This window comes from Betta splendens, chromosome 19, assembly GCF_900634795.4.
Source record: "Betta splendens chromosome 19, fBetSpl5.4, whole genome shotgun sequence".
In the NCBI taxonomy this organism is placed as follows: domain Eukaryota; kingdom Metazoa; phylum Chordata; class Actinopteri; order Anabantiformes; family Osphronemidae; genus Betta; species Betta splendens.
The window spans coordinates 9,814,425-9,842,324 of NC_040898.2; the positions used below are offsets into that span (position 1 = coordinate 9,814,425).

Consider the following 27,900-nt stretch of genomic DNA (forward strand, 5'->3'; position numbering starts at 1 on the left):
CCAGTCAGCTTCCACTTTTTCCGTTACCGTCTTTACTGCTATGACTGTGCTACTGACGTCCTCCAAAGAAATATGTAAACATAATTACAAACTAAATAAAAAAATATTTTTTCACATTCACATATTTAGCTTACTTAGTTGTTATTTTTTTTACCTCAGGAGAAGATAATGCTGAAATACCAGGAAAATGGTGACCTTTGTTCAGCTCATCACCACTCAGGTGTAGAAGCAGGTTGCTGACGTTAGCTGTTAGGGTTTAACTGTATTTGATCCAGTACAGATTGGCAATTGCATGTTGCTTTATAGTGACGTGAGCACACTGGTTAACTTTAAGAGTAATTTAGAGAACCATCACAACACGTATTTGCTTTTGGCATCAGATACTGTATAGCAATGATATGACAGTCTAGCCTATCTTATCATGCCAGCATCCTATTTGCTAACTGACATGCACATTAGCACTTCAAAACTCCTACTTGGATCTGTGAAGCTGTGTTTATGATGGACACCAAACTACTCGTTCATATCTTATTTTTTCATTAAAGGGTAGTTCCTTAACACTGCTTTCTTGTGGGAATTCTGTTGGTCCAAAAGCCGAAAAAACAAAATATTGTTGAGTTGTTGGGGAAAAATAGAATGATAGGGAAAAAGCCAATCCTTGCAATCGCCTTCGATAAGTCAAGGAGGAGGAGTAGGAATAGCTCGTGGCTTGCAGGGACACCTGGAGATGAAGTCCTACTGTCTTCTTCCTGGGGAAACTCGGCGTCCTGCTGCACGGCGTCACTTCCTATCCTACGGCTGGGACTGGGTTCCATTGGACGACAGTAATCGGGTTCTCTCCTTTGCTGAGCCTCTGCGCTGCAGAACTCCCCCGCTGCCTCCGATGCCTCCGCCATCTGCCCGGTCGCCCCACTCGCACCTGTCGCCCCCACCCTCAGAGCGCCTCGAGTTTTGGCGGGTGGGGGTCCCATGGGGCCGGCCGTTCTTCTCATCTGGGAAGGGATCAGGAGACAAGAACAGGAGAGTCGCTCTAAAGCAATTGTTGATCATCACCAGAAATTGGTGTAATGACTGTAAGTGCATGATGTCTCAATACAGAGCTGTAAAACAATATTAGCATGACAAATTATTGGCCTTATCCAATGAGTATATAACAGTTTAGTCTTCATTAAATGACATTAAGACAGCAGAACTGTATATGAAAGCTGGTACCACACTATCAGGTGTGTAAGGCATCTCACCACATAGGACTTGCACCATAGGTTGATCATGGGAGCTGAGAAGCTGGGCTTGAATCGTTTCCACCACTCGTCTGAACCTGCGACTCGGACCTAAAGACATGGACATTTAATTTTTTACATATCTGAACAAAAATATTCATATTTGTGCATAAACAATCTTATTACAAGGCTTTAGAGTCCAATCATGACATAGCTGATTAACTGATACAAATCCTTTAACTGGTATCTGTCCTGTTGTATGTAACAAGCAATTGAACCTTTTTCCAAGAATGTTAGTTTTAAGTAGCAGCAATTAAAAGCAGGTTGAAAATAGTCAAGTGTTGCACTGTCCACTCCATTTGCCTGATATCAGGGTGAACGTCACGCTGTAGATTCCTGTCTCTCTCCTGCCCTCCCTTTCGGTCCTCTCCCTGTCCCGCTCTCTCTCGCCCTCGGAAAAGGCAATGTCCACCTGGAACTTGACGGGTTTCTGGAAGACAGAAGGGCCGCCGGAGGACTTGTACTCGGCCCGGAAGCTGGTCTGGGAGAGGACGCTGTGACTGAGCGACGGGATCTGGGTGGTAGGGAGACAGAGAAGAAGCAGAGAGACCGACAGACTTACGAGGCGGGAAAGGTACGGGGGCAAACGTGAGTTCAGGGAGACAAAGGGTGAGGGTGAGGAAAAGAGAGAAAGAGTGAGCCATTTGTGAAAGAAAAGTGCCCTATTAACATGCCATGAGTGAGAAAATTGAAATAAAAAAAGACTGAAATAATGAAAGAATGAAGTGCATATGGTATGAAACTGTGTGTGACTTTGACTTTTAGAGCTTTGTCAGTGAACGCTAGGTTTTCTAGAGCCCAGCTTTGACAGTGAGAGGCATGAGAGACAGACGACATCAGATACTTACAGACAGGAAGGCATGGACAATGTCAGCTTTGACAGAACTCAGAGGTTTGTCTCTGATAACCACAAAGATCTGCTCCTCTTTCTCCAAGCCGATGAAGTTCCCAAACCAGGACTTCTTAGCCAGCCTGGGAGACAGACGGGAAAAAGTACAGTAAGGCCGAACACCCGGAGCCGTAGAAAACACAGAACAGCCCAAACCCCTGGAGCACAAGCAACGGGCTGTGAGTCGTCACATGAAAATCACATTCTCAGGTCAGTGTATTGAATTTATCAAGAGCCACGGCATTAGTCTGTCTACAACAGGTGTCTCTTGGGTCCAACCCTCATCTCGGCCTGGGACTTACTCAGGGCTGGATTCTGGCGTTAGACTGGACATGTCTTCTGATGTAGGAACTAAAAGAGAGAAATAAGTTTATATATGATTGCCATTTGAAGTCTGAAATGAGGAAACCTTTTGACTGATTACCTAGTTTGGACCGGTTGCATCATTCCCGTGCAACTAATATTACACGGCAACAAGACTAAAGAAACACACAGAATTCACCTTGGAGTTTACGGCGATGGAAACGGGGGGATCCCAGCAGGTTGTTCTTAAAAGAATTGAGGCGTGTCCTCCAGTGGGCGGAGCTGCTGGCTGCCATGCCACTTCCCCCTCCTGGGCTGGAGGGTGGGGTCAGCGACAGCGAGCCCACGCCTCCTCCTCCCTCCGCCCGTGAGGAAGATGAGGACGAGGAAGAGGAGGGCGGGGTGGAGGAAGGGTGATGAGGGTGGTGGACAGGGGTGCCCAAGGGTGTGGGCAACGGAGAGCCCTGGGGAGTTACCTGTGGCACAGAGTGGGCAGAGTTTGGGTAGAAGCTCTTAGTCACTGACTTTAGGACAGAGGACGAAGGGAAGAAGAAACGGGGGATGGGTGACAGGAGCGGAGAAGGAGAGGGTGAGCGGGAAGATGGGTTGTGCAGAGGCAGGGATTTGATGGGCTGCAGATGGGGTCGGTCAGCAGGTCCCTTGCTGGGCAGGGTCTGGGTCTTTGGGTTGGGGGGAACTTTGAGCTTGTCAAAAGCCCGTGTTGAGCGAGGAGTGGTGGCGCTTCCTTGTTTGGGCTCCTTTGTGAGAGGGGTAGCAGTGGCAGAGGTGACATCTGATTGGCTGAAAGTGAAGACGGGGCTCTGATAGGACTGGGGGGTGGGTTTGTAGGGTGGGAGAGATGGAAAACAAGAAAGAGAGGGAATGGAACATGGAGAAAGGATGGAAATGAATATCATGCCTCATGACAAAAGAGTGCAACTTGTGAGTAGTGAAAGTGCCGAATCTATAAGGTTTTCATGAAGTCGAATGTAAGCATTACTTTTTACTGTATGCGACTGAAGGTTTAGTGACAGTTCAGGGTTGATCATGTATTGACAGAGGACAGTGGCAGTGAAAGTGTAGTTGCTGGCTGGTTATTTTCTCTATGGACCGTTTTAATTTTTAACATATTTGCTATCTAACACAGCAAAATAATGATAAATAATAAGGTTCTAGTACAGAGACATGAAAACAAAAAATAACCTGCCGGGTGGGACAGTGCATCTGAAGAACATGATCATGTCAAAGGACATTTTACGGGGTTGTGAAGCGTTTTAATGCAGGAGTGAAACACAGAAAAAACTGCAGCACACACTGAGAATTAAGGCATCGTGAACTACCTTGTAAAATAAACGAATACATAAGAGGTGGTAGTGTTCGTCCAAAGTGCATGCTCACATCATAATAGAAAATGGTGCGGGTCGTTAACGCAGCCAGAACTTGTAAAGTGTGTTGAGAGGCGGCCAACAGGCCCTTACCCTGGGACTGCTCAGGGGACTGGAGGACAGACCGGTGGAGGCTCCGCTGACTGAACGCGACCTGAAGAGAGCGCAGATCACAAACTCATCAAAGCGTGCGTAGCGCGGGCGCGGGCGCGCGTGTGCGGGTGCGGCCCGTACCTCTGGCTGTGTGCAGCCGTGTCCAGGGCCCGGCGCGGGGGCGTGGGCGAGCCCTGCTCCGTCACGCTCAGCACCTCCAGGCTCTTCCTCTCCGGGCGGCAGCGGCCGTGGCGCGTCAGCATCGGCGAGTCCACGCGCTTCCGCGGAGGATCTGCTGAGGAGGCGACAAGGTCGTTACGGGATCGGCCGCAGCGGCAGCTGCTTCGCCAATGGGGAAACGGCCGGCCTTGTTAGTGTTCCTTGAAACACACGCGGTGAATAAAAAGGAGAGGCGTTATTTCATCTCCAGCATCTCTCTCTCTCTCTCTCTCTCTCGCTCGCTCATCCAGCGTGCAACTGCTCTTTTGCAGTTCTGGAGAGTAAGAACGCGCTCAAAGCGGTTCTTCCACAGGCCTTTCACTCGCTGAGCCATCTGTGACTGTGATAAACATAGCCTCAGTCGCACTGGCAGGATCGCTGCACTCTCCCAGTTTTTTCCTTACAGGAAACCTTACAAATACAATGCTGGAGACATTATAAACGTGTATTTGAATGTCAGATTCGCTGACAGAGGTGACGGGTACCTGTGTGTCAGACTGCGGTACCCTCTACTCTGAGAAACAGAAGCTGTGAAGGGCTGCTCCCCCTCTGGTGGGTCCTTCCGCCCCCTAGTGACTGACCTACATCATTGCGTGGAGGCAGGTCCTCGTCCTCGTAGCTGGGGTAGCGCTCCTTCCTGTCCAGCAGTAGGTAATAGATCATCTTCTCCTGGTTTTCTCTGACACAAACAACGACAGAGGGGAACTCATAAAGACGGCCGGGGTGTTCAAATGTTAGCTGTAAAAAGCAGCCATAAAAACTCTGCTTTCTTTCTTTTTTAAAGTTGACAAGGGCTACTTGAGGGAAACATTGCTTTGATTTTCGTGACTTTAAATAGATATTTCTGGGCAACACATCAAAGCCCACTGTCACAGGACTTGTTCTCTGGAGGATTGCATTCCCTGAATTTGGACGCATCTTTCTTCTGTGCACCATCACACACACACACACACACACACACACACACACCCACCCACACACACACACACACACACACACACACACACACACACACACACACCAATAAATTAAAAAATAATAATGCTTACTCTTCACATTGCAAGTCACGCGTTAGCTTGACTCGGTCTCGGAAACAGCCCAGCGAGTGCATGCTGTCCAACACATCTGGGTCCAGCTCAGTCAGGGACAGGATTCTCCTCACACACACTCGCCTGGGAGGAGGCTGCTCCGGACACGGCTCGTTCCGACCGCCCCTGGGAGTCGCACACACAGCACAGCGCAGCACAGCGCAGCACATGACGACGCGCGCCGCATATTCCACATCATAGGATTCATTTCATGTCACAGTCAAACAGGTCAAATTAAAGCCATACTCACAGATACCAGGCGTGTTTCTGGATGGCCTCTAGCTGTAAGGGGCGACAGGGCAGATGGGGCCATTATTTTCTACAGTCTGTTAGCAGCCAGATGGCCGCAAGGCTGTGCTGTGTAAACACTTTATTCCAGACCCTTCAAACAGTCAATTCACACATGTTTGCTCTGTACAGTAAGATAAATAGAATCTGTGGTCTTAAAGCTGCCATGTGAATAAAGTCTCCACCTGAGACTTATGACATGTGGATCTCGGGGGTTTGGACCTATTTTACTCTGCATGCGAGGCCACAGTCTCGTACCGTGAGCCTCTTTTCCGGGTTGACCTCAATCATGCCCTTCAGGAGCGACTGGCAGTCCGGGGGGATGAAGTGGGGCATGTGGAACACCCCGCTCTTCACCTTCTCCAGGAGCTGTCGTAGGTTATCGTGGTCAAAAGGCAGGGCGCCCTGTGACGAAGAAGAAGAGCGAAGAAAGCGGGCGTTTCACACAAACCGAGCGCGGACGGCGACGCCGTTAGACGGCGTTTACAGGCCGAAGACTCACCACCAGCAGAGCAAAGAGTATGACCCCGCAGCTCCACACGTCTGCCCTCCGTCCGTCATATTTTTCCCCCTGACAACGACAGAATGCGCATAAATTCATTTAACACGGCCCATTTCACTGTAATAATGAGCCACATTAATTAAGGTCAGTGAGACTTTCAGCTGACTTAAGGCTTTCCTCGCGTACGGCTCATTTCAAAGCTCATGTCTTTGAAATTAAATCTGTCAAAAGACAAACTGTAATCCGTTTTAATCCAGCACTTAAATTAATCTCAGTCCAAACCACAGTGAAACCATCTTTTATTGATAGAGGCGGATAATCTGGCATGATGAGTGCTCTCTAGTGTCCTGCTGACTAAAGATCGCCCTTCTTCAAACACCACAAGTGACTGGATATTTCTAATCTGAATGGTTCCTTATTATAGTTTTGTTTGTGCAGATTTGAGCCTCGAGGGTGGCATCAGTTTGTAATCAGTACATTTTGACACACTCTGAAAGGGGGGAGACTCTCACCCGTATAACTTCAGGACAAGCATAATGTGGTGATCTAAAATAAAAGCGAAACACAGTGTATTAGATGTGCTTGTTATCATGCAGAACAAGATACATTGACTTAAAATGTTGATGAAAACTCTGGGTTCATGGTTTGAACGCAGGCGTTGTAGGTGGATACTCACCCACAGCTGGTCTCCAACAGACTGTCTCCCACCTGTAGAGAGGCCATGCCAAAGTCAGCTATACGGATGTTGTTCTTTTCATCCAGGAGCAGGTTCTCAGGCTTCAGGTCCCTGTGACTGTAACAAAGAACACAACCTAAACGATTGTTGTTTTTAATAAATAGGTTTAACAGTAATGTTGTGGGCTTGGAGTCACACGTTTTGTGATCATTATATTACAGCTTTACCAGCTATCACCCTGCTGATGACCCAGAATCCAATTGACGCCAGCACTAACCAGATGGAGTGACTGTGGCAGAAATCCAAAGCAGAGATGATCTGCCTGAAGAACTTCCGGGCCTCTTTTGGGGTCAGACGGCCCTTCTTCACCAGGTAGTCAAACAGCTCTCCTCCTGATACATGCTCCAACACCAGATACCTGTCCACACACGCAGACAGCACAGTGATTCAAAGGTTCCACCTCCAAATGACAAGACCAGGTCAAACGGAATCGGCGAGGGGTTCAGCGACAGGAGCAGAGAATGCAGAGTAATATTTAAACCCACTCTCCTAAAAGAAATCAGCGGCAAACACAACGTGCAGACGGCAGATTTGAGCGGGGGAACTCACAGGTATTTGTTATTCTCGTAAACATCGTGCAGCTTCAGCACATGCGGATGCTCAATCAGTTTCAGGATGGCAATCTCCCGCTCAACCTGGTTAGCGAGGAGAGACAGAGGTGAAGGAGGAAACGAGGCTCCGAAGCAGAGCCAACAAGCACCAGGACGGAGAACGGGACTAATATAGGAGTTAAATATAGAGAAGTACGTATACGAAATTAGCAGCATGGTCGTCGGAGTGAGCACAGGCGTCATACTGTACCTTCATCAGGACCGACTCAGACAGCTTCTCTCTGTTCACTATTTTGATGGCCACCTTCTGACCCGTAATGCAATGGATGCCCAGCTTGACCAGCCCTGATGGCAGCAGGGAGGGAGGCAAAGGCAAAATCATGCACAGTTGTCAATGCCACCAATCAGACTCAGGTCTGTGTTACTGGACTCACCTGTCTGTCCCTTCCCCAGTGTTTTCTCCAGTCGATAGGGCCCAACATATTGAGCTGACTGACCTAGAGACAGTTCCTTACTCATACTGCACTTACAGAGGGCTAATACACTACTACTACTACTACTACAACAACTACTACTACTACTAACTCTACTACTACTGCACTGATATTATTGCAATCGCTGTCATATATTACAAGCTATACAGAAGTTATTGTGTTTTAATGGCGTTCAACTTATTTCTATGATAGACGCTGTTCAGCTACGTTGTAGATACTCGGTGTGAGTATACAGATGCAAACAGGTGCTGAATCACCACATCTGGGTGGTGAACGAGCATTGTTCCATCCAGCTGATAAACGTGGGCAAACGTGCTCGTCGCACGGTCGACGTTGATATTTAACAGAAAGCGGTGATGAGACGGCGATGACAGCGTTTACGCGTTAAGCAGCGGCCGCTGCCTTAAATATGAACATGACGAGGTTGGATAAATAATGACGTTTACTTCTGTACAGCGGCTCATTTGTGTAACTTCGACGCTGTGACGTGTGTGGTGATACTGTAACTACTGTATATAAGACGGGTAATACGGCAATTAGAGCAGAGTCACGGTAACGGAGTGTCGCCTCGGAGCAAACAGATGTTCACATCTGCTTCTATTCAACGGACTTTAATTACGTCAGCTGGAGTCAAAGCAGTGTGGTTCTGTGAGTCGGGCCTGCATCGCAGGTGCAACAACATGCTATGTAGCCTCGCCGCCGCTCTCCCACACGGCACAGCAGCGAGGCTAGCTGTAGTTTAGCCCCCAACGCCTTCGCCGACGGCCGCCTGTCAAAAGAACCGACTCCCCCCGAAGTCCCCCGGCGTCGCCGAACGGTTAGAATCGTCGCGCGGCCGCGCCATTCCCGCAGTGTTTCCGGATGAAATGCGTATTCCTCGCCGAACGGGCATCTTTAGCGTAGCCTGGTCCTCCCCCTCCCTGTCGCCCTCCCCCGTCTCTGCCTCTCTACATCCCTACAAGTAGCGGATCACAGCATCTTCCCTCTCCTTCGGCGCCGTCCTCCTCCCTCGGCAGGTGAAAAAAGCACAGATGACCGCAGATCAGCGCCGCGCTATGATCGACGGTGCCGCATCCTTCCCCGCTTGCGGTGATAGTCCACGCAGAGTGCGGGCCCCTGTATTATACTCCCTTCGGTTTTCTTGCCGTAAATCGATATTTTCTCTCTTCTCTTCCTTCCTTCGCCTCACTCGCATCAGCATCCGGGTCCCACTCCCTCTCCATCCTCCCTCCTCCCGCTGCTCCTGCTCCAGATCATCTTGCTCAAAATACGCTTATGTCTGCATTCACCTCATCAGCACCGGCACCTCCCTCACTGTTCGCATGGAAGCGGACGGGACGCTGTGGTGCCACTCTGGCCTGTGTCGGTACCGCTGGTCATGGGACACGTTCATTTAATGACATGAATTTATAGTACAAGCATTGGGACTTTTTACTCAGGTAGATGATTTGGGTAATACTTGGACTTGGACACAATCTTTTACGTTACTTCACCCTCTCCTTTGCGTTTTACTGACAGCTGCTGTTAAAATTCATAAACCATATGCAGTAATTAACTTACTGAACATGATAGCATAGATTAGTCTCCAAAGCCAGTGAGAAAATTAATGATCTGCAGCCAAAATGCAGCTTAAAACATTTCTAAATGAAATTTATACTATTATAACATTGTCAGTCTGAATTGTTTTATTTTTATTTTATTTTTTTAGTACTAGAAATATAGAATAGAATATTCCAGTTGTATGTACATTAATAGATTAACCAGTTATTTTATCCCAGTCCATAATAATATTCATAATATTCATAATATTCATAATAATAATATTTATAATTTTCTTTCTTGATCCTTCTAATCCTTCAGTATTAAAACACCTGCAGTGATAAAATAGTGAGGAAGATAATATTTAAAAAAAAAAATAAAAAGAACAATGACAATCACTTGGAAACATGACATGTAACAGCAACATGGGGGGTTGTCTATGTTTCCTTTTTTGCCAGTCATAAATAAAAAGAAATAATAGAGAATAAACAACCTTTACAGGAACATAAACCTCCCCGCAACAAACAGCCCCGTAATAAAAATGTGATCCCACAAACTCCTGAGGAGATAATTGAACTGACACGTGTTGAGCTCTGATGAGTCACACAGAGATGATAGAAAAGGGTAAGTGGGACATTTGAAAGTATCATCTGCAAAGTGCCTTAAATATCTCAAAAATCTCGATTTGAAATGTTATGTGTGGGCGGATAATTCCCCAAAGCCCGTCCTCATCTGAGCCTAGGTGCTTGATTTGCACACAGCCAGAAGGATTTGTCGCTAACCACAGATCAGAAACAGAGCGAGAAGGAAACTGATCCTATTTGTTTAGAGATGAAACTATGTCATTGCACTGAAATAAGGGGGCAAACATGCCCTCAAGAGAAATTAATAGAATAGGATGATGAGAATAATATCATTAACACATTTACTCTGTGCTCAGATTATTTTAGCAAGTAAAACACTTCTAAATGTGTTGCTGTGCATTCTCACCATCTCCTAGTCAGTTCCAGAGCTCAGCTGGAAAAGTGACATTAGGTACTAATGTGAGGATTACGCAGAGATTAACAGGCTCTTCTTAATTCCATTAAGAGGAACTCAGTGCAAACAGCTATGCTTGTCCAGCGCAGAGGTTCCAAAAGCCTGTACATCTCATAATTAAAAGAAAAACAAATGGAAACAATATCATGTGGAAAATATACACACTCTGTTTATTTGCCTATAAATGTACAGTGCATAAAAGAGTGTTATGATTTATTCCATTGTGAAATTCTGACATTTATAAAGATTTTTTTTTTTTTTTGTGGATGTGTATCTACCAGTCATCACCTCCCTCTTTTGTTTTTCAGATGGTTCGGTCCAGTGCAAGAACAAAGATGCTGGTGGTCGTGAGGGGAAAAAACAAAAAACAATGAATGTGAGATTTGGCTTCTCTGCTTTACAATCACAGGATTTATGTTACTGTGAATCGTTTACTCATCCTTCAGGGAAGCAGACGAGAATTGTGGTTATTGGAGTCTGAACTTACATTTTATTGAGGCGTATTTCTTGCTAAGATCCCTCAGACAGGGTCTTTATACAGGCCTGGAAGGCATCCATTAGATCCTTGCAGTCTTCTACTCCCTTCTCTCTGACACTGAAACACAAAGCCACATTTAGAAAACACACCTGCCATTCTCATCAGAGGGATTACTGCACTTCAGCCCAATAATAAAACATCTCAACTCAAACCCCCCACAGCAGCTTTGTATCTGCTCTTCGCAAAGAACACGGGTGAATAATCTGCAGAGCAGCTTCTCTAATATTAATCACTCCTGCACGTGGACACACACTCAACGTCTGTTGCTTCTTGCGTTCACGTAACATGAACCGTCGGCTTGGAACGTGCAATAGGTCACACTGTTTAAAACCTCAGGTCTATTTATGATTCAGTAAAGACCGTAAAGTCCCACAGTAAATGTCATTTCTCCAATCCGCATGATGCACATTTGTATCTGCAGGTTTTTACACAAGCTGAACCAAAATAAAGTCAAACTTGCTGCAGAAAGCTTAACGACTAATTTAGGAACCTTCCTAATTGCATATTCACATTTTATACATTCAGTTGCACACGAGCCTTGTCAGAACTCACCACTTGTCCACGTACTCTCTGATAACGTGGCACGGCGCGGCTATGGCTTCGTTAGAGTCTGGCATTTTGACAGAGGAGAGCTGGACTTTGTGGAGGTGTGCTTCTACACCGGCTGCAGTCGAGTGCTTACAGATTGGTTACGGAGATGGAGGCAATGACCGTCTGAGGGAGGGAGGAGGTACAACCCTGTGTGTGGCAGGACTAAGACTGGGGCAAAGCAGGGGATGTCACAGCAAACAATAAACGCCATCCAACATTTCTGACTTTTCTCTTTTTTATCTCTCTATTTAAAACTAATTATATTGTGTATATAGTGTTCCTTAAATGTATCCATGGTTGTCTTTTGTTAAAGTAACCTAATAAATATGGAGATACTTTTGCAGTCAACCACTTTGCATCACAAATGCTTCGTACTACACCTTAAAAACTCCCTGCAGGGGACGTGGCAGAGGGCTTTTTCCTAAAAAGAGATAAGGAGGTGTGACTTGGTTTTACATGGTGATGTTAGCTTAAGAGGTTGAGCTGCCGCGTAGCAGATAAAACAAAGTATCTCCTGCTATTAGAAAGGAACTTGTCTGAAAATAATCCAGAATTTTGAGGGGTTTTCTGCTTTTAAGTTCATCTCTAGATACACTTAAAAGCAGATGTGGGCCGCATTAGTGAGGTTAATCCCTGCACGAACAGGCATTAATTTATTATTTCACTCATCTTGATGTGTGTTTTTGACAGGAAGTGTGTGAAAATATAAAAATAAATGTTGCTTTTTTTATTAGTATGAAATACGTTTTTTATCAATTTATTTTGGATTTTTTTTGTTTGGTATAGTTTAAATCGGACACTAGAGGGCGACAAATCAGTCACTGATACACACAACGTGTGAATCTTTATTACCTGGAAACAAAAGGAGTTACATTTACGTATGAACACTAACCATTTAGATATTTTAACACTTTCATAACACCCTGTGTTGGTTGATGTGCAAGATAATATGATAATGGTAACTTTAATTGCAGTGTCTTTACAATCCCTGATGACACCCAGTGATGAAACCCAGTGCCAGTCATTTAACACGGAAAATGAGAACGCTTCACTGTCTCAGCTTCAGAGGTCCCTCCTCTCGTGTAATGCCCATAAATCTAGAATGCCATCTACTGGCGTGCCAGGTGAATGCCTATGTGTTCTGGCAGACATGTTCTTGAAATAATAATTTTTTTGCAAAAAAAAAGAGCCTAAAATAGATCTTTCTATATTAATGGACTAATGGGCAGACACGACGAAATGGAATAGCTCATAATAGCGTGCTACTTATAGAAAAGCCTCTTTAATTCATAAAGCATCTGATTGGTGGCTGGAAATGTCACTGACTTTCAGCCTGGATGTGAACGTGAAGCGGTGGCTGGTGCTGAGGGTCTAGATAAATCTGCGTTTTACTGGAAATGCTGTGCCCTCGAACGCGTCTCAGCCAAGCGGCACCATTGCACTCACACACACGGCCAAAGATTTCCCTCCGCGTGTAATGTGGTTGAGATTAATAAGTGACCTAACGATTAGATGAAAATGGGGGGAAGGCTGGCTGGTCGCGAGAGGCCCGGTGAATGGAGGTCACCGCAGACAGTGCGCGAGCCTCCGCGGTGACACGGAGAGGGGGGAGAGGGAGGACGGACAGCGGCCAGCCGCCTTCAAAAATGGCGTCTCCGGAGGAAAATGAGTAAAAAAAACATTAAACCGCGGCCTGCTTTCTTTGCACTTCCTCCTTCGCTGGGACGCGTCCGTCGTGCTTCTAGTCGCGCTTTCCGCGTTGCCACCGAGCCGCTCGTCGCCTTCGCCCCGAGCGGCCGAAGAAAGCTGAAATTCGGGGCGCGAGCATTCGGGGAGGGGGTGGAAATACAAGCAGCCGTGTTTTATTTTGATGCGTCGTCGCTGACAGCTAGCATCTGCCGCTAGCGCCGCCGCTCCGCTCCGGAGGGGGTGGGAACGATTTGCATGCAAAGAAAAAAGCGATTTTGATGTCGGGGTTTTCTTCCCTTGTCTGCGGGGGAATGATCGCTACCAACGTGGTGAGGCGATTACAGCCTTTTCGAGCTGCTAGCAGCGTAGCTACAACTAGCCGGAAGAAAGGGGAGGAGAGATGGTGAAAAAGGACGCATTCAAATCAAATGTTTATCAGCTATTCGTCCATCACCGGCCAAATCCGCGGCAGCCTCATCATGACCGTGACTGATTTTGGACTAAATCTGCGTTCGTGGAAATGATAAACGTGAAAGGCGACGGAAAAGGAGAAAGACTGGCTTTTTTTGGAGGTGGTTGGATTATAACCCCGTAGACCCCCCTCTTTTTTCATCCAGCTTTCTCCTCCTCCCCTCCATTTCTCTTTCAATATGCTGTTTTCCACTCCTGAGGACTTGCTTATGAAACCGGGGGAAATAGCCTGAGACAGAACGCGAGGAAAAACTGGATTTTCCCCGCAATTTTGCTCCGCGACGGGCTCGTTGCTTTCGTCCTCTTCGCACGCATCGCACGGCACATAAATGGATAGAAATTACCCGGGTACAGGATTCGGCGATTTGGGCGCAGGAGCAGGATGGAGTTACGAGAGATCGGCTAAAGCAAGGTATGCATTGGATCCAGACAATGTGCATGTACCGCTGGTACTTTGCAGGGCACGCCGTGACCCATGTAAACAAATTGTCGCCATCGGCTTCACGCACACCGCCACCCTTGCCATTATGTGTAGTGCATTGTCATCCAAATAGTTGCATAGTAATAATATTATAAGCAGGAATGGAGCGGTGTGCGTGTCGTGGGGGTGGGCGGGGTGGAGAAAGGAAAGGTTAGGGATATGAATTGAACGTGATTGACAGACGTGTTTTAGGTAGCCCCGGCGGGTGGAGGTGGTGGGGGGGTCTGAAGCATCCGTAGGAATTGTTGTTGCCCGTGTGCAGGCCCGGACACCGGGCTGGCGGCTGAATGCACCGGATTGATAGGAGTTGCGAGGAGTGCAGACGCAGCAAACCCCTCTCGGCAGCCCCCCTGACAGACATCAACAAGAAGAACTGTTTCACGTTGAAAAAGCACCATTCGTTAGATTTAATATTGCCCCCGTGTCGTTGCATTGCGTGGGATTGGGGTGACAATACAGCTGGGGTGATTCCGTGCGATTTAAAATGGATTTTGCCCAATCGTGATCTAGATAATTGGTGGTGGGGTTTGGGGTGATTGTGGTTTATTTGCATAATGGAATAGGGATATTTTCACACTGCCTGGATATTTGTTTGTTTGTTTTTTTTTTGTTCAAAAACGGGAGAAATGGGGAGTAAAGGCCGGAGTGACTAAATATAATGATGATGATGGAGGAAAAACGCTCGGGCTGTGCAAGAGAGCGGTGTCTTAGCTTTATGTTAGCCTCCAAGCTAGCGCTGTAATGCATGAGAGTCACTTAAGGCCTGCGCATGCGAGCACAGTTTCTAATTCTTTTAGCTGCCCGTACGTGGTGTTCGACCCGGATTTGTCCGTCTGATTACACTCAAAAAGCGACCCGCTTCAGCGGGACGTTGTATTTGGCCAAGCAAACCTGGCAACTCGCTGGTGTTGCATGCAACTTAGCATGCATTTGCGTCGACTCGCACAATCCCGCAGTTAGCGCCGTCAACACAATCAGCGTTTGGGGACAAATGGGTCGCTCGTCCGTGGCGTGAATTGAGGAGCGTGTCGTTCTCACTTGGTTTCGGTCCGCCCGTTACTCGCACACGGTTTGTTTCGCACATAAAGACGTGGCCCTGCAGTTCGGGCCTAGCCGCTGCATAGCTGCTAGGCGATGCTACCACTAGCACACATGCTAACATGTTACCTGACCAGCCGTCCACGCATTTAGTCCGTCTTTTTGCAAGCTGGAATCTGCACGTCCCAAATACTTCACATCTAATTATCAGCGTATTTAGCTTAAAAACTTTCTAATTATGTAATGATCGGGTCATGTGGCTCGATTATACTTGCAAATGAACCATCCCATTATTTTTGCATGACACTTTTATTGCCGCTTTGACAGATTTACTGTATTACACTTTGGTATAATGTCCAAGTTTGTAATTCACTCACATATTTTATTCAGATATTGATTGGGAGGGGTTTTCTTCACAACTTGAAATATAAGCCAGACTCAACACATATTTTAGTGCTGTTAAGAAGTTACAGATGGTGACTAAAAATACGTGTTGACACTGTCTGTGTGGAGTATTGGGCCAGATTGTGTATTTCAATGACGTTTCTCAAGGATCACACTTCATGATAGTGGTATAGTAATAATTAAATGTATGTAATTTTATTCAGAAATGAATCACTCCCAACCATCTCCCACCTTCCTTCTTTGCAGTCTTGTATATGGGAGTTCCAGATCATCCCACCCTGAGTCTGAGCTCCTCCACCGACAAGCCTACGCCACCCCACACCCTCTGCAGGGCTATGCCACCAATCACCACCCAGGGAGCTCTGGCCAAGGCGGGGCTTGGGGAGCAGCTGGACGGAGTTTGGGTGAGATAAATGTCATACCTTCCATGTCACCACCATAAGGGGCCCCAGCAATGAATTATTGTGTCTCTTCAAGCAGGCCTTGGAAGATTATTGTCATTGACAAATGTGCATGTTATAGGTCAATTAGGTTGAAATCCTGCAGTTGCTGCATTCATACTCCCCCGGTTTCGCAGATGTGGATTTTATGGTTTTTAAAGATTAAATTGTGTTTGCCTTTCTGATTACGCACGTTGGAATGTACGCCTCCCCCGCGCGAACCAGGTGTCAGCGCCTGCATTGTTCACCTTTCTGTTGTTTCCGTCAGGTCTGTCGGGGCTTTTCGACACCGGCCTGCACCACGCCAGCCCCTCGGCTCCCGATGCTTCTGTCATGAATCTGATCTCAGCCCTGGAGTCCCGGGGTCCCCAGCCTCCACCCTCTGCCTCCTCCCTTCTCTCTCAGTTCCGCACGCCATCCTGGCAGACAGGTGGGGCCTGGATAGAGCTTCCCTCATGTGTTGACATTCAAACAGGCCCCACAGTCAATATGACATTTAAAGACCTTCCCAATGTTGACTGCATTATAATTCTGAGGGCGTACATAAAATGTTTTACATAAAACAAATAGTTCCTTTTTTTAAATTCTCATAAACCCATCCTTAATATTGCTTAATTTAATTGAAATAAACATTTGAGGTATATTGAGTAATTTTATAATATGTCTTCCTTTTTCTGACAGCAATGCACACGCCTGCTCCTCCTGAACTGTTCATCTCTGGAGCCCTTCCTGGCTCTGGCTCCTTCCCCTCCTCCTCAGCTTTATCAGCCTATCAACATCCAGCATCCTTCTCCAGCCGTTCTTTCCCCGCTGCCTCCCTTTCCCTCCAGGACACACCCACGTTTAGTCCCACTTCTAATGGCCTACTCTCCCCACATGACCCCCTGCTGCACATCAAGGCCCCCTCCCAGTCCAGCCTGGGTTTTGATAGACTCCTGTCGTCGCAGGGTGCTGCTGCAGCTGCCTATCGGGGCAGTCAGGATCCCACAGGAGCCTCATCAGCCCAGGCGTCCTCTGCCAGGCATCTGCAGTCGCACCAGTTCAACCTGCTGTCGTCACAGCTCCAGGACCAGTCGTCCCAGCTGTATAATGCATCCGTATTTTCCTCAGCCCAGCCCCAGCCTCAATCGCAGTCCCAGTCTAATTCAGCTCAGGAACGGGCTGTACCTCGTCAAGACAGCGTTATCAAGCACTACCAGCGGCCCACACCAGCTCAGTCACAGCTCTCGTCCTCTGCTGCTCACTCTCTCCAGCACTACCTCAGCTGTGGAGGGGCAGGATACCAGCAGATAGCCACCCACCACAGGCATGCGGGGCTGTCTTGCAGTCCACTGGGTGACCAGAGTCCTTCATCAGACCACAAGCCCACCTCGCGCACTGAGCAGTATCGGCCAATCATCCAGCCCCCGTATTCTTCATCCTCTTCATCATCCTCTTCCTCCTCAGCTGGGAAAGGTACCAAAAGTAGCTCCAGCAGTGGTTATTCCTCTGCCAGTTCTGCTTCATCTTCAAGAACTCCTCATACACCACCTTCTGCTTCCTCTACGTCATCGTCGTCGTCCTCCTCTTCTGCCACATCTGGGGCTCATCCTTCCAACTCGATCCCCACCTCCAGCTCCAGCGCAGCTCCCTCCAGACAGCAGCCACCCCCTCAAACAGCTCCGCCTCCTCCAGCTCCACAGCAACAGCAGCAGCCCCCTGCCACTTCCACCTCAGCCCCCCAGTCCCTTCCCAAATCATGCCTGTCAGGTTATGGCTCTCCTGTGCCCCCTGTGAAAACCCCCACTTCTGCCCTCACTGGTCAGACTCCACCACAACAGCAGACACAGTCATATTCTCCTAATCAGCCTCCTACTTCCCACCTGGCTCAATCTTATGGAAGCTTTAGTTCACCACAGGCTCAAGACCTGAGCTCAGGTACTGCTGGGAAAGGCTATGGGAGCTTAGGAGGACGAAGTCAGTCATACTCCACTGATATATATGGAACTGATTCTGCGTATGGATCACTTCCATCCTCCTTGGGTGGAGCTGGGAGCCCATCATTAGGCTATGGAGCTCCAGGACACTCCCCTGCTCTATTGAGGTCAAGTGGTTCATCAGGTAGCGGAGCATCTGGAGGAGGAAGTAGCAGTGGCACAGGAAGTGGAAATTCTGGATCTGGAGGAGGAGCAGGAAATGGTATGACTAATGAGAGAGGTGGAAGTGGGGCAGGCTCCTACCATATTCCAGACTCTAGCCCCTCTCCATCAGGCAACTCGGGTATCATCCGTCCAGGTTTACACTCCCCAGTACCAACCTGTCCCACACAATCTCCAGGAGGTGCAAGCTCCAGTAAATACATCTCCTCCGTTCTCTCTCCCACCTTTCTAGCCTCCCCACAGGGCTACCCTGACACAAGAGGCCCCAGCTCCCAACCTCAGGCCTATCATCCCTCCTCCTCTAAAACAAAGGCTGACACTTCCATGCTAGGAGTGGGGTCTCAGAGATCCCAAGAGGAAGTAGATGATGATGACGAGTTTTTGATCCAGCACCTGCTGCAAGCTCAAGCCAGTCCCGCACCCCAGACTGCCCATCACCATCCTCAGCAGCAACCCCAACAGCCATCGCAGCAAACACAGCCTCAGCCACAGTCAGTGCCGCAATCTGCTGATTCAGGCAAAGGCCTGAGCTATGACATGGGCAAGACGTCCGAGGAGAGATACCACCCCCAGAGTGTCATACGTACACACAGTGCCACGTCCACTGCTGGTGTAGGAAACACAGGATCTGGGGGATCGATCTCAGGGCTCGACAACCAGCTGGAGATGTCATTAAAGAAACAGCAACAGCATCAACACCATCATCAACAACAGCAGCAAAGGAACGAGAGGTCTGTTGGAAATGGCAGAAGCAGTGGAGGGAGAGGAAATGCTGAACAAGTGCACTCCCACCTCCATCACCATGACAACCTAGGCTCAGTAGTCCACTATGGGCGGGGTGACCCTTACGCCCAGCATTCTCTTGCTCCCCAACACTCCTCACATGCACAACATGTGTCCTCACACTCTCAAATGCCGCCCCACACCCAAATGGAGCTCCAGAAGAAGTCACAGGAACATGCTGATATCTCTTACCCTCGAAAAACACCAGAGATCCAGCAGCAGCATTCCCAGTCTCAAGCTGCTGCCTCGCTGATGGACTCACCTACTGACCAGTCTCGTCAACCTCCACACCTGCTCCAGTCAGTGTTGTCCCACACCACCCGTAACAAACTGGAGACACATCAGCAGCACCACAAGATGGACTCACATCGGCCACACCAACAGCATCACAAAATGGACTCCCACCAGCCACATCAACATCCAAAAATGGAGTCTCACCCTCAGCATCCGCAGCACCAGAAGATGGAGTCCCATCAGCATCAGCAGCACCACAAAATTGATTCTCATCCACAACATCAGCAGCACCATAAAATGGACTCTCATGCCCAACAGCAGCAGCACTCTATCAGCCAACAGCAGGCTGTAATGGAAGGTGCTGGTGGGAGACTTGGCTCCAGTAAGCACCAGACACCGTCCCAGTCCCAAACCAGTCAGCTCCAGCTTCAACTCCAGACCCAGGCTTTGGAAGTGGCAGCAGCTCACTACAACCACGGTCCCCCTCCACATCAGCACGAGCAGAGCCAGGTTAAACAAAGCTCAGTGGTCTCTTCTCTGGACATGCTGGAGCGGTCCCTTTCTCAGACGTCTAGCGCAGACGTTGCAGAAGACAGACGCGGTGGAGCAGGCGGCGGAGGGAGGAGCGGAGGCAGCAGCGAGCATCACAGACAGCAGCAACAGGAGCAGCAACAGAGGCAGCACCCATCCCACCATCAGCCCCAGCAAAGCCATCACTCACAGCAGCACTCAGCCTCGGAACTCCACTCCTTCCTTTCTGAGCCCGATATGGGCTTACCCACCCCGTCCCACATGCACCATCTCTCACAACACCACCCGCAGCAGCAGCAGCATCCCAGCTCTCAGCATCAACAGAGCCACCCTCACCACCAGCCCCATCCTCAACAACAGCCCCCACACCCTCACCACATACCCCCACCATCATCCTCAGCCCACTCCCAGTCACAGCCTGACCCACAGCAGCTTGCGTCTCAGCAGAGTCAGTTGGACCAACAGCGCTCAGAGCAGCACCAGTTTGACACAGTCAGCCCGGTGGAGAAAGCCGACCAGAATCAACAAAGCAACCGCTTTGTGCCCCTGACCTCTATTTGCTTCCCAGACTCCCTCCTCCAAGATGAGGATCGGTCTTTTTTTCCAGGAATGGAAGACATGTTCTGTGCAGAGGACTACAAGTCGAGCTGTGCCGGAGGTGCAGGACCAGGACAGGGGGAGATGAATGAAGGTCACACAGGGCAGGAGGGGATGGATTCTATGAAAGCTGGACAAAGTGGAGGTGGAGCAGGGGGAAGTGCTGGAGGTAGCTATGATATGATGGGTCACCATGGTGGAGATCAGGGTTATGAACCCTATTGCCATGGCTTGGAAGAACCCAGTAACAACACAATGACTCTGGATCTAGACTCTCTTAAAACACATGAGCTCCCTTCTACTGTCAACACTGAACAACTGGGATTGATACAGTCTCAGGGCTCAGCTATGGGCATGGGCCCCAATCCTGCTGGGCCCAACAACCCTGGCGCTAAAATGTCCTCCGGGCCTGGGGGAAATAACACAGCAACTGGTGCTGGAGGCCTCCAGTCTCCCATTTTCTGTTCATCTCGTCCCAAGAAGCTCCTCAAGTCCAGCTCGTTCCACCTGTTAAAGGAACGTCGGGACCCAAACACACTGCCCAAGAAAAGTTACGCTCAAGAGTATGAGTTTGAGGATGATGAGGATAAAGCGGACCAGCCCGCTGACATACGGTTGAACAGCCGTCGGCTTCCAGATCTGTTACCAGACTTGGTGTCCAGCTGTAGGAAAGGAGGAGGAAGCGGGTCTCTTAGTCCTTTAATGGGTGACATTGACTTCTACCACTCCTCTGGCTACTCCTCTATGGGTTCACACTCTCTTCTGCCTCAGGAAGGGCCTAAGAAGAGGGGGCGAAAGCCCACCAGACCTAAAAGAGAGGGTCCCCCAAGGCCAAGGGGCAGGCCTCGCATCCGCCCAATGCCGGAGCCATACACTCCAAGAGGCATGATGGGGGAGATGGGTGGATCAACAGTGGGAGGGGGATTCAATGTGGAGGGGAGAGGTAGAGGTCGAGGCCGCGGAAGCCGAGGTAGGGGAGGAAGGAGGGAGGACATGTACATCGAGATGAGCGGCAAGGAGCAGGAGCCGATGCATCACCATCACCTCCATCAGCAGCAGCAGCCACAGCCGCTCCATCATCATCAACAGCAGCAGCATCATGAGCCAATTCCACCGCTGAAGGTGGGTGGCAGTCCGTTAAATACCCCCCCCCCCCCCCTTCCTCAGACACCTTTTTCTATTGTGTGTGTTATTGGGCAGAATGAAGTGTCTCACTGTTTTCTTCCTTTTGCCGTAGATCAAGTTACCCATCGGTACCCTGTCCTCCTCTGATGCTTTGTTGAGGACGGATTCTTTGTCTGGCACGGACCCTGCTTTGTCAGATGGCTCGGTGGGCTCAGCTCCTTCCCTCGGTTTAAGCCCTGGACCGCCTTGCAGCACTGAAAGCAATAGGAGTCAGGACAAGAACAAGCAGAAAGGCCAGATGATGAGCGAAGGAGTGGATGACGAGGGGCTGGAGGAAAGGGTAATTATATACTTGCTAATTTAAGCAGTGGCTGTTTCAGAGATGAGATTAAACTGCTTCAGGTCAGATTGATTGCTTCACAGTAGTGGAGTTACTGATTGGTGTGGAAGCTTTACTCCCCTTTTGTGTTTCTGCCAGGTGGATGAAAAGGACTCCGACTCCAAGGCTGGCTTTGTTGCATCATTTTTGGACTTTCTCAAGATGGGGAAGAGACCTCCAGGCTTAGACATCTCACCAGGTATGGAGCCTGACAATGGAGAAACCTCCCCCTGCAAATCAGGGGGTCTGCGACCACTGTCTCCAGCACCACCCCCTCCCCCACCGCCTCCTCCTTTCGGGGACAGTGAAGGGAATGGGGGTCTGGCTCTGGGCAACTGCCCCAGCCCTAAACGCTTGGAAGACGAGCTGAAAAGAAACCTGGAGACCTTGCCTTCATTCTCCTCCGATGAGGAGGATTCTGTCGGAAAGAACCAGGACCTTCAGAAGAGCATCTCCTCGGCCATTTCTGCTCTGTACGACACACCTCAGCTAACCGCTAACATCCCGGCCCCACTACCTCCTCCGACTCCTCCGCCTCAGCCTAGCCAGGGCCCTCTTACTCCCACCCTGCAGCCTCCAACACTTAGTCCGCAACCGGCCATGCATACTCCACACACGCAGCCCCAGTCCAACGAACCTGACCTGCTACAGCCAGAAGAAGACATGGAGGAGAACAAGGTGGAGGAGAACGAGGAAGAAAGGAGCACGGGAGGGGAGGAGGAGAGCGACATTACAGAGGAGAGAGAACCACATCTGGAAACGCTTGGTACCTCTAAAATTGATGGTAAGTAAAAGCATAATTTGTTTCAGTATAATTACGTAGCACTAAAAGTTTTTTTAGCTTGATCGTGATAAAATTATAAAATTATTTTTTAATGTAATTTTTGCCTCTGTTTCCATCCAGCGCCACTCCCTGAGATTCCTCCAGCACCAGCAACTCCTGAACCTCCCTCTATAGCTCAGTCTCCCGCCTCGTCTTCCTCCCCTTCTCATTCCCCTCTCCCTCCCCTCTCCCTTCCCTCACCCCCTCCTCCACCAGAAGAACAACAGGAGCCTTCTCAGCCTCCAAGCACTCCTCCCTCCCCAACTTCCCCGCCTGCCCCACCAGCTACCCTCCCTCAGCCTGCCACTCCACCCCCGCCGTCCCCTCCTGCCCCAGCTTCAGCTCAGAAGGAGTCTCCCATGCCATCTCCAGAGTCCCCTGCCTCCCCTGAAGAGCCCCCTGCTCCTAAAATCACGTCCTTACACCTTGCCCAGAAGCAGGAAGATGCTGCCATTGTTGGAGAGAGTGAGGAAGATGAGAGCGAAAGTGGAGGGGAAGGCATCTTCAGAGAAAGGGATGAGTTTGTGGTGCGGGTGGAAGACATTCGAACTCTTAAGGTATATGTGTGCATGTGCTTTGTTTTGTAACAGATACAAAGAGGTGGTTAAAGCTGCTTCTAGCCTCACTTTGTTGCAAAATGTTGTGACAGTTTAGTGGCTGTTGCATTCCTATGTCATTTCACTCTTGGCTGTTTGTCGCGGTTGTGCACAGCTGGCCTTGCAGACGGGCCGTGAGCCCCCACCCATCTGGAGGGTGCAGAAAGCCCTGCTGCAGAAGTTCAGCCCAGAGATCAAAGATGGGCAGAGGCAGTTCTGCGCCACAAGCAACGTGAGTTCACCTCAGGTCTTCAGCGCTCCAACCACACCTGCAAACAGCCACATCAGCCACAGTTTTTCTACCAAATAAAATGAAGTCCATGCTCTAATCTATGTTTTTGTTGATACATAGATTTGTGTAGCCGTTATTGCTTGCATTCCAGATAAATTAATATTTAATTCAAAGTTCTTTTTTGTTTTCATTTGTGTGTTCTCTAGTATCTTGGCTACTTTGGCGATGCTAAGAGACGCTACCAGAGAATCTATGTTAAGTTTTTGGAGAATGTCAACAAGAAAGACTATGTCAGAGTCTGCTCCCGGAGACCTTGGCGCAGAGCAGCACCCGCTCTCAGGTACTTGAATCTGCCATTTTACAAATCATAGCTCTCACAGGTTTCACAGGTGTGGTCAGTCAAGCATGACCTAAAATAACCTGAAAATTAACAAACCCTTTTTTTGTGTTTGCGTGAACATCAGGCGCCAGTCCCTTCCAAGAATGGCATCACCCCCCTCCAGCCACGTGCCACCAAAAGCAGTGGAGAAAGAGGAGAAAGTGGCTCCACCAGTGCAGCACGAACAGAAGGAGAAAACAAGAACAGGCTCAACCACTGCAGCAAAAGAACAACGAGACAAGAAGGACGTCTCAGCTGGTGTTCCCAAAGCCAAGGAGAAAGACAGGGAGCATGAGAAGGAGAAGCGCATACAGGCGCAGCAGGAGAAAGTGGAGAAACGGGCTGCGCCGGCAGAACGAGGTAGAGCGAAGGATGACAGGAAAGCGGTGGAGAGGAAGGAGAAGACTGAGCGCCCACCCAAGTCCAAGCAGGCCAAAGTGAAGGCAGAGCCACCACCCAAGAAGAGGAAAAAGTGGCTGAAGGAAGTACCTTCTTCATCAGACTCAGACTCGTCGGATGAGGCAGCTAGCGAGAATGAGAGTAAGATGCCATTTTGAATTCCTTACTGGTATTTTACAATTACAATATCCAGTGCAGTTATTGTTTAAACATTTAAATGCTTGTTTTTCTGCTTTCCTATATTCAGTGCCAGTGAAAGGTGGAGTGAACAACCGTGCCATGAGGGAAATGTTCAGGAGCTACGTGGAGATGCTGGTCAGCACAGCCCTGGACCCCGATATGATCCAGGCTCTGGAGGACACAGATGGTGAGAACGCTTGACAGTAGTTGAACAGGTTTCCTCACTGGCGTTTAAGAGACTAACATGGCCAGTGTTTGAGAGTGCATCACCAGAGCTGTCTGGTGACATTTTTTTCTGCAATTCTTGAACGTCTCCAATACAACTGCTCTGTCATTTTGACCTTATTTTAAGGTGTGCTCTGGCATCCGTGTTGAGCTTGAGCAGGTTGAATAAACACAGCCAACAGTTAACAGCTGCAAGATTTAAAATTAATCTTCTACAATAGCATGGGAATTTGTGTTGTGCATATGTAATGGAATCACTTGATAGGTTTTAAAGTTTAAACAAACAAGCTGTGACAGGTTCAAGGAAAGCCCCAGGAATTCAAAGATCTGCTGCCAAGAAGAGCTGCTTTGAATCTACCCATGGCATTAAGATGATTGGCACCTGCATGAATGGTGTTTAATAAAATGTTCTGTCCTGCGATTGGCCACCAGATGAGCTGTACCTTCCACCAATGAGGAAAATTGACAGTATCCTCAGCGAGCAGAAGAGGAGGTTGCTGAGGAGGGTCAGCATGAGCTCTCAGCACCAGGTAATCCGCTTCTCCCTGTCCTTCATGACTAAGACAGCAGATTTTGGTGGGTGGAGCAGGAAACAAATTTTAATAGTCATAAACAGAAAATAATTAAATGCATCCATCATCCCAACTGCTTTTACTGTAAGGGTCACGGGTGCTGGAGTTTGTCGCGGCTTACACAGAGACAGACAACATACGTGCTCACATTCAGCCCATCTACAACTTCAGTTATTCTATCTGCATGTATTTGAACTCTGAGGGAAACCAGAGGCCCCAGAGAGAACCCACATAGCCACAGGGAGCACGTGCATCCTCCACACAGGTCCTTGTAACTGTGAGGTGCCAGCACTAGACCTTAATGGGCACCTTAATCATTTAAATAATTCATCAAGCAACAGTTCCCAGCATCACGACAAGCGTTATGGCCAGTGTTTATTGTCTTTCTTATGTTGTCTTTGTCTGTCTTCCTGTTTCTTCCTGGATAGGAGCTCCTACATGCTTATCCCCAGATCATTGTAGACCCTCTGGACTCAGGACTGGTGAGGGTCCGGCTAAGTGGGGACGCTTACAATCGCAAGACCCTCAACAAGCTGAAAAAGACCCTGCCAAAGCCACAGGTGGACATACTAATTTTATTTATGTGGATGTGTCAAAAATGAAACATATTGCTCAGAAATGCCCATATGAAATGAAGTGAAATTGAAATCATCAAGAATGTAGTAAGAGTAATGTCTATAAAAACTTATCAGTAAGGTTCCATTCAGGCTTCCTCTTTATTATATGTGGCAAGTTTCCAAATGACTGCTTTACTTTTTTCCTCTTACATTTTTCATATCTAGCAGGGATTTTAAAATTCAACAGTTGTTTATCAGAATTTATTTTTTTCTTTCAGGACCTTAAACTGTCAGCGGAGTCGTATCGGCTCTACAGTTTCTACCACTCCCTGCATCACTATAAATACCACACATTCTTACAGTGCAAGAAAGAGGTGAGTGGACGCATACTCATAGCAACGTGCCCATCAAATGTTCTTTATGCTCAAGGCTAAATCTCACCAAAGCAGCTACACAGACAGCTTGTATATGCTAATTTTGCTTAAGCTTATTTGAGTCCTCGCATCACAATCTGCTGTTTTGTTCCCCCTCCTCCTCCTTTTCCAGACCAACACCATTGAACAGGCAGCTGAGGATCCGGGCCAAGAGGAAGTGGTGCAGCAGTGCATGGCCAACCAGAGTTGGCTGGACACCCTCTTCAGCTCCTTCATCGAGCTGCTCACACTCAGCACCAAAGCTTGAATGCATGGAAGACATGGAGAGAATTAACTAAAACAAGAGGATTAAAACAAAAACGAAGCAGACAAACTGAAAGAGGTGGATCCTACTGTACAGCCCCCGATATTCTCCAATGAGGACCTGAGGAGGAATTTTTTCGGGCCCTTGACGTCAGACAGTGGCCCGTGTTCTTTTACATGTTGTTGATCAGTGACTAAAGAAATGTCTCACCTTGTGACAAGGGGACTCCGTGGGATTAGGGGTCACCGGTGAGTGGAGGGAACTGACAGACACTGAAAAGGGAGAGACAAGGTGAAAGGACAAAGAGGAGCAGCCCTTACGCCAAGTCAACTGTGGAGCAACTGACATCTTGTTAACTGTGTGTCATAAAGAGAAACTATTACCGCTTAGTTTTTACATAAATTATTTTTTGAAAAGACTAACATCAGCTGTTGGCTTTTGAAAAGAGTGGACGACGGTGAGAATGCTTTTTAAACTGCGTGCAGAGTGTGCCGTGAGCAACGTGAACATGGACTCGACCACGGACAGCAACAATAAATCTGTAAATGAACCCGCTCTCTGTCTCATCCTGTGCTATGTGAAGGGCAGCACCGGTCAGCTGTGTGATAATATATAAACACATTTTTATTATTTATATGAGGAGGTTTTTAACTTAAACTCTCACAAGCGCCGGGTCTGCTGCCCTGACATTCAAAATACCTTTTTTTGTTTCCCCCGGAGGTTCAGTATACAATCGTACCCCACATATCCAAGTCGTCTTCCCCTCTATACAGAAGAACAGGCGCTGAGGCGGAACATTGTATCATATGGAGTGGGTGTAATATAACAAATGAGGAAAAAAAAAGAAGAGCACTGCGGAAGATCTATTTGAAACTTTACATTGTTGTGCTTCATTTCAATCATCACTCATGCAGGTATAAAGAAAAAGTAAACTATCCATTTCCCATGTGGGAAGGAGTATAAATAAGTAATATTTAAAGAGGAAATAGTCATTTCATTTTTATCATTTTGATGTTTGTGCATACTATGACTTATTTTGGAAACAATCTAATTTTCCATTTAAAAAAAGGAAAAAAAGGGTGTGTAAATATTGTACAGTTCTTGATGAAATTCTTTGTTCTTCTGTACATTAACTCTCCTGTATTTGAGAAACAAATAAAATCTGCAAAGAACAAATGACGTTTCATTTCCCTACTGGTCCCATCAGGTGCAGTGTTGGAAAATTATTTAAAGTTGGGTAACGAAACTAAAGTTCGCCGTTTAAACACATCTGCGGGGATTTTAACTTTGCTGGTAATGGTTCTAATTACAGTAGTGCGTTATTTTTAATGAGGGTCCTCGCATGTATAGAATGAGCTCGAGGCCTGTGTTGACTCCATCTAGCGGACGCGCTTGTCCACGAATCAATGACGTC

General features: G+C 48.1%; 2 protein-coding genes and 1 long non-coding RNA gene across 9 annotated transcripts; 1 reads left to right on the top strand and 2 right to left on the bottom strand.

The window, feature by feature from the left end:
- Positions 1–507: 507 nt before the first annotated feature.
- brsk1a (BR serine/threonine kinase 1a) lies at positions 508–9,139 on the bottom strand. 7 transcript variants are annotated; one of them, XM_029133136.3, is made up of 19 exons: positions 7,769–9,135; positions 7,585–7,679; positions 7,333–7,418; positions 7,001–7,141; positions 6,724–6,840; positions 6,560–6,593; positions 6,048–6,116; positions 5,804–5,950; positions 5,508–5,539; positions 5,219–5,383; positions 4,751–4,848; positions 4,092–4,245; positions 3,951–4,011; positions 2,672–3,302; positions 2,472–2,520; positions 2,129–2,252; positions 1,584–1,794; positions 1,242–1,331; positions 508–992 (listed from the first exon to the last, which is right to left on the bottom strand). In XM_029133136.3, the coding sequence occupies exons 1-19, from the start codon at positions 7,851–7,853 to the stop codon at positions 793–795; spliced, it is 2,589 nt and encodes an 862-aa protein (XP_028988969.1). In that variant the 5' UTR covers positions 7,854–9,135; the 3' UTR covers positions 508–792. The 7 variants fall into 7 exon arrangements, with proteins under 7 accessions (XP_028988969.1, XP_028988968.1, XP_028988975.1 ...); XM_029133135.3 differs by having other exon boundaries at positions 508–1,004; XM_029133142.3 differs by having other exon boundaries at positions 2,672–2,948; positions 4,092–4,242; positions 7,769–9,131.
- A 1,410-nt stretch (positions 9,140–10,549) lies between these two features.
- On the bottom strand, positions 10,550–12,125 carry LOC114845287 (uncharacterized). The gene is made up of 3 exons (XR_003783845.3): positions 11,496–12,125; positions 10,893–11,000; positions 10,550–10,743 (listed from the first exon to the last, which is right to left on the bottom strand). It is a non-coding gene; the product is annotated as an uncharacterized LOC114845287 (long non-coding RNA).
- An 809-nt stretch (positions 12,126–12,934) lies between these two features.
- prr12a (proline rich 12a) lies at positions 12,935–27,036 on the top strand. The gene is made up of 15 exons (XM_029133134.3): positions 12,935–14,106; positions 15,865–16,022; positions 16,327–16,488; positions 16,740–21,463; positions 21,579–21,806; positions 21,945–22,629; positions 22,750–23,225; positions 23,380–23,496; positions 23,703–23,836; positions 23,961–24,415; positions 24,522–24,641; positions 25,112–25,209; positions 25,680–25,811; positions 26,087–26,182; positions 26,355–27,036. Exons 1-15 carry the CDS (start codon positions 14,024–14,026, stop codon positions 26,487–26,489), a joined length of 7,803 nt encoding a protein of 2,600 aa, XP_028988967.1. The 5' UTR covers positions 12,935–14,023; the 3' UTR covers positions 26,490–27,036.
- Positions 27,037–27,900: the final 864 nt, after the last annotated feature.

Bases quoted from the DNA above. Each gene is read 5' to 3' on its own strand.
- prr12a (XM_029133134.3), top strand. From the start codon at position 14,024: ATGGATAGAAATTACCCGGGTACAGGATTCGGCGATTTGGGCGCAGGA. The intron at 23,226-23,379 runs GTATATGTGTGC...GGTTGTGCACAG, and splicing joins AAGACATTCGAACTCTTAAG to CTGGCCTTGCAGACGGGCCG. The intron at 26,183-26,354 runs GTGAGTGGACGC...CTCCTTTTCCAG, and splicing joins TCTTACAGTGCAAGAAAGAG to ACCAACACCATTGAACAGGC.
- brsk1a (XM_029133135.3), bottom strand. From the start codon at position 7,853: ATGAGTAAGGAACTGTCTCTAGGTCAGTCAGCTCAATATGTTGGGCCC. The intron at 7,680-7,768 runs GTGAGTCCAGTA...TGCTGCCATCAG, and splicing joins ACTGGGGAAGGGACAGACAG to GGCTGGTCAAGCTGGGCATC. The intron at 6,841-7,000 runs GTTAGTGCTGGC...TCTTTGTTACAG, and splicing joins TGCCACAGTCACTCCATCTG to TCACAGGGACCTGAAGCCTG.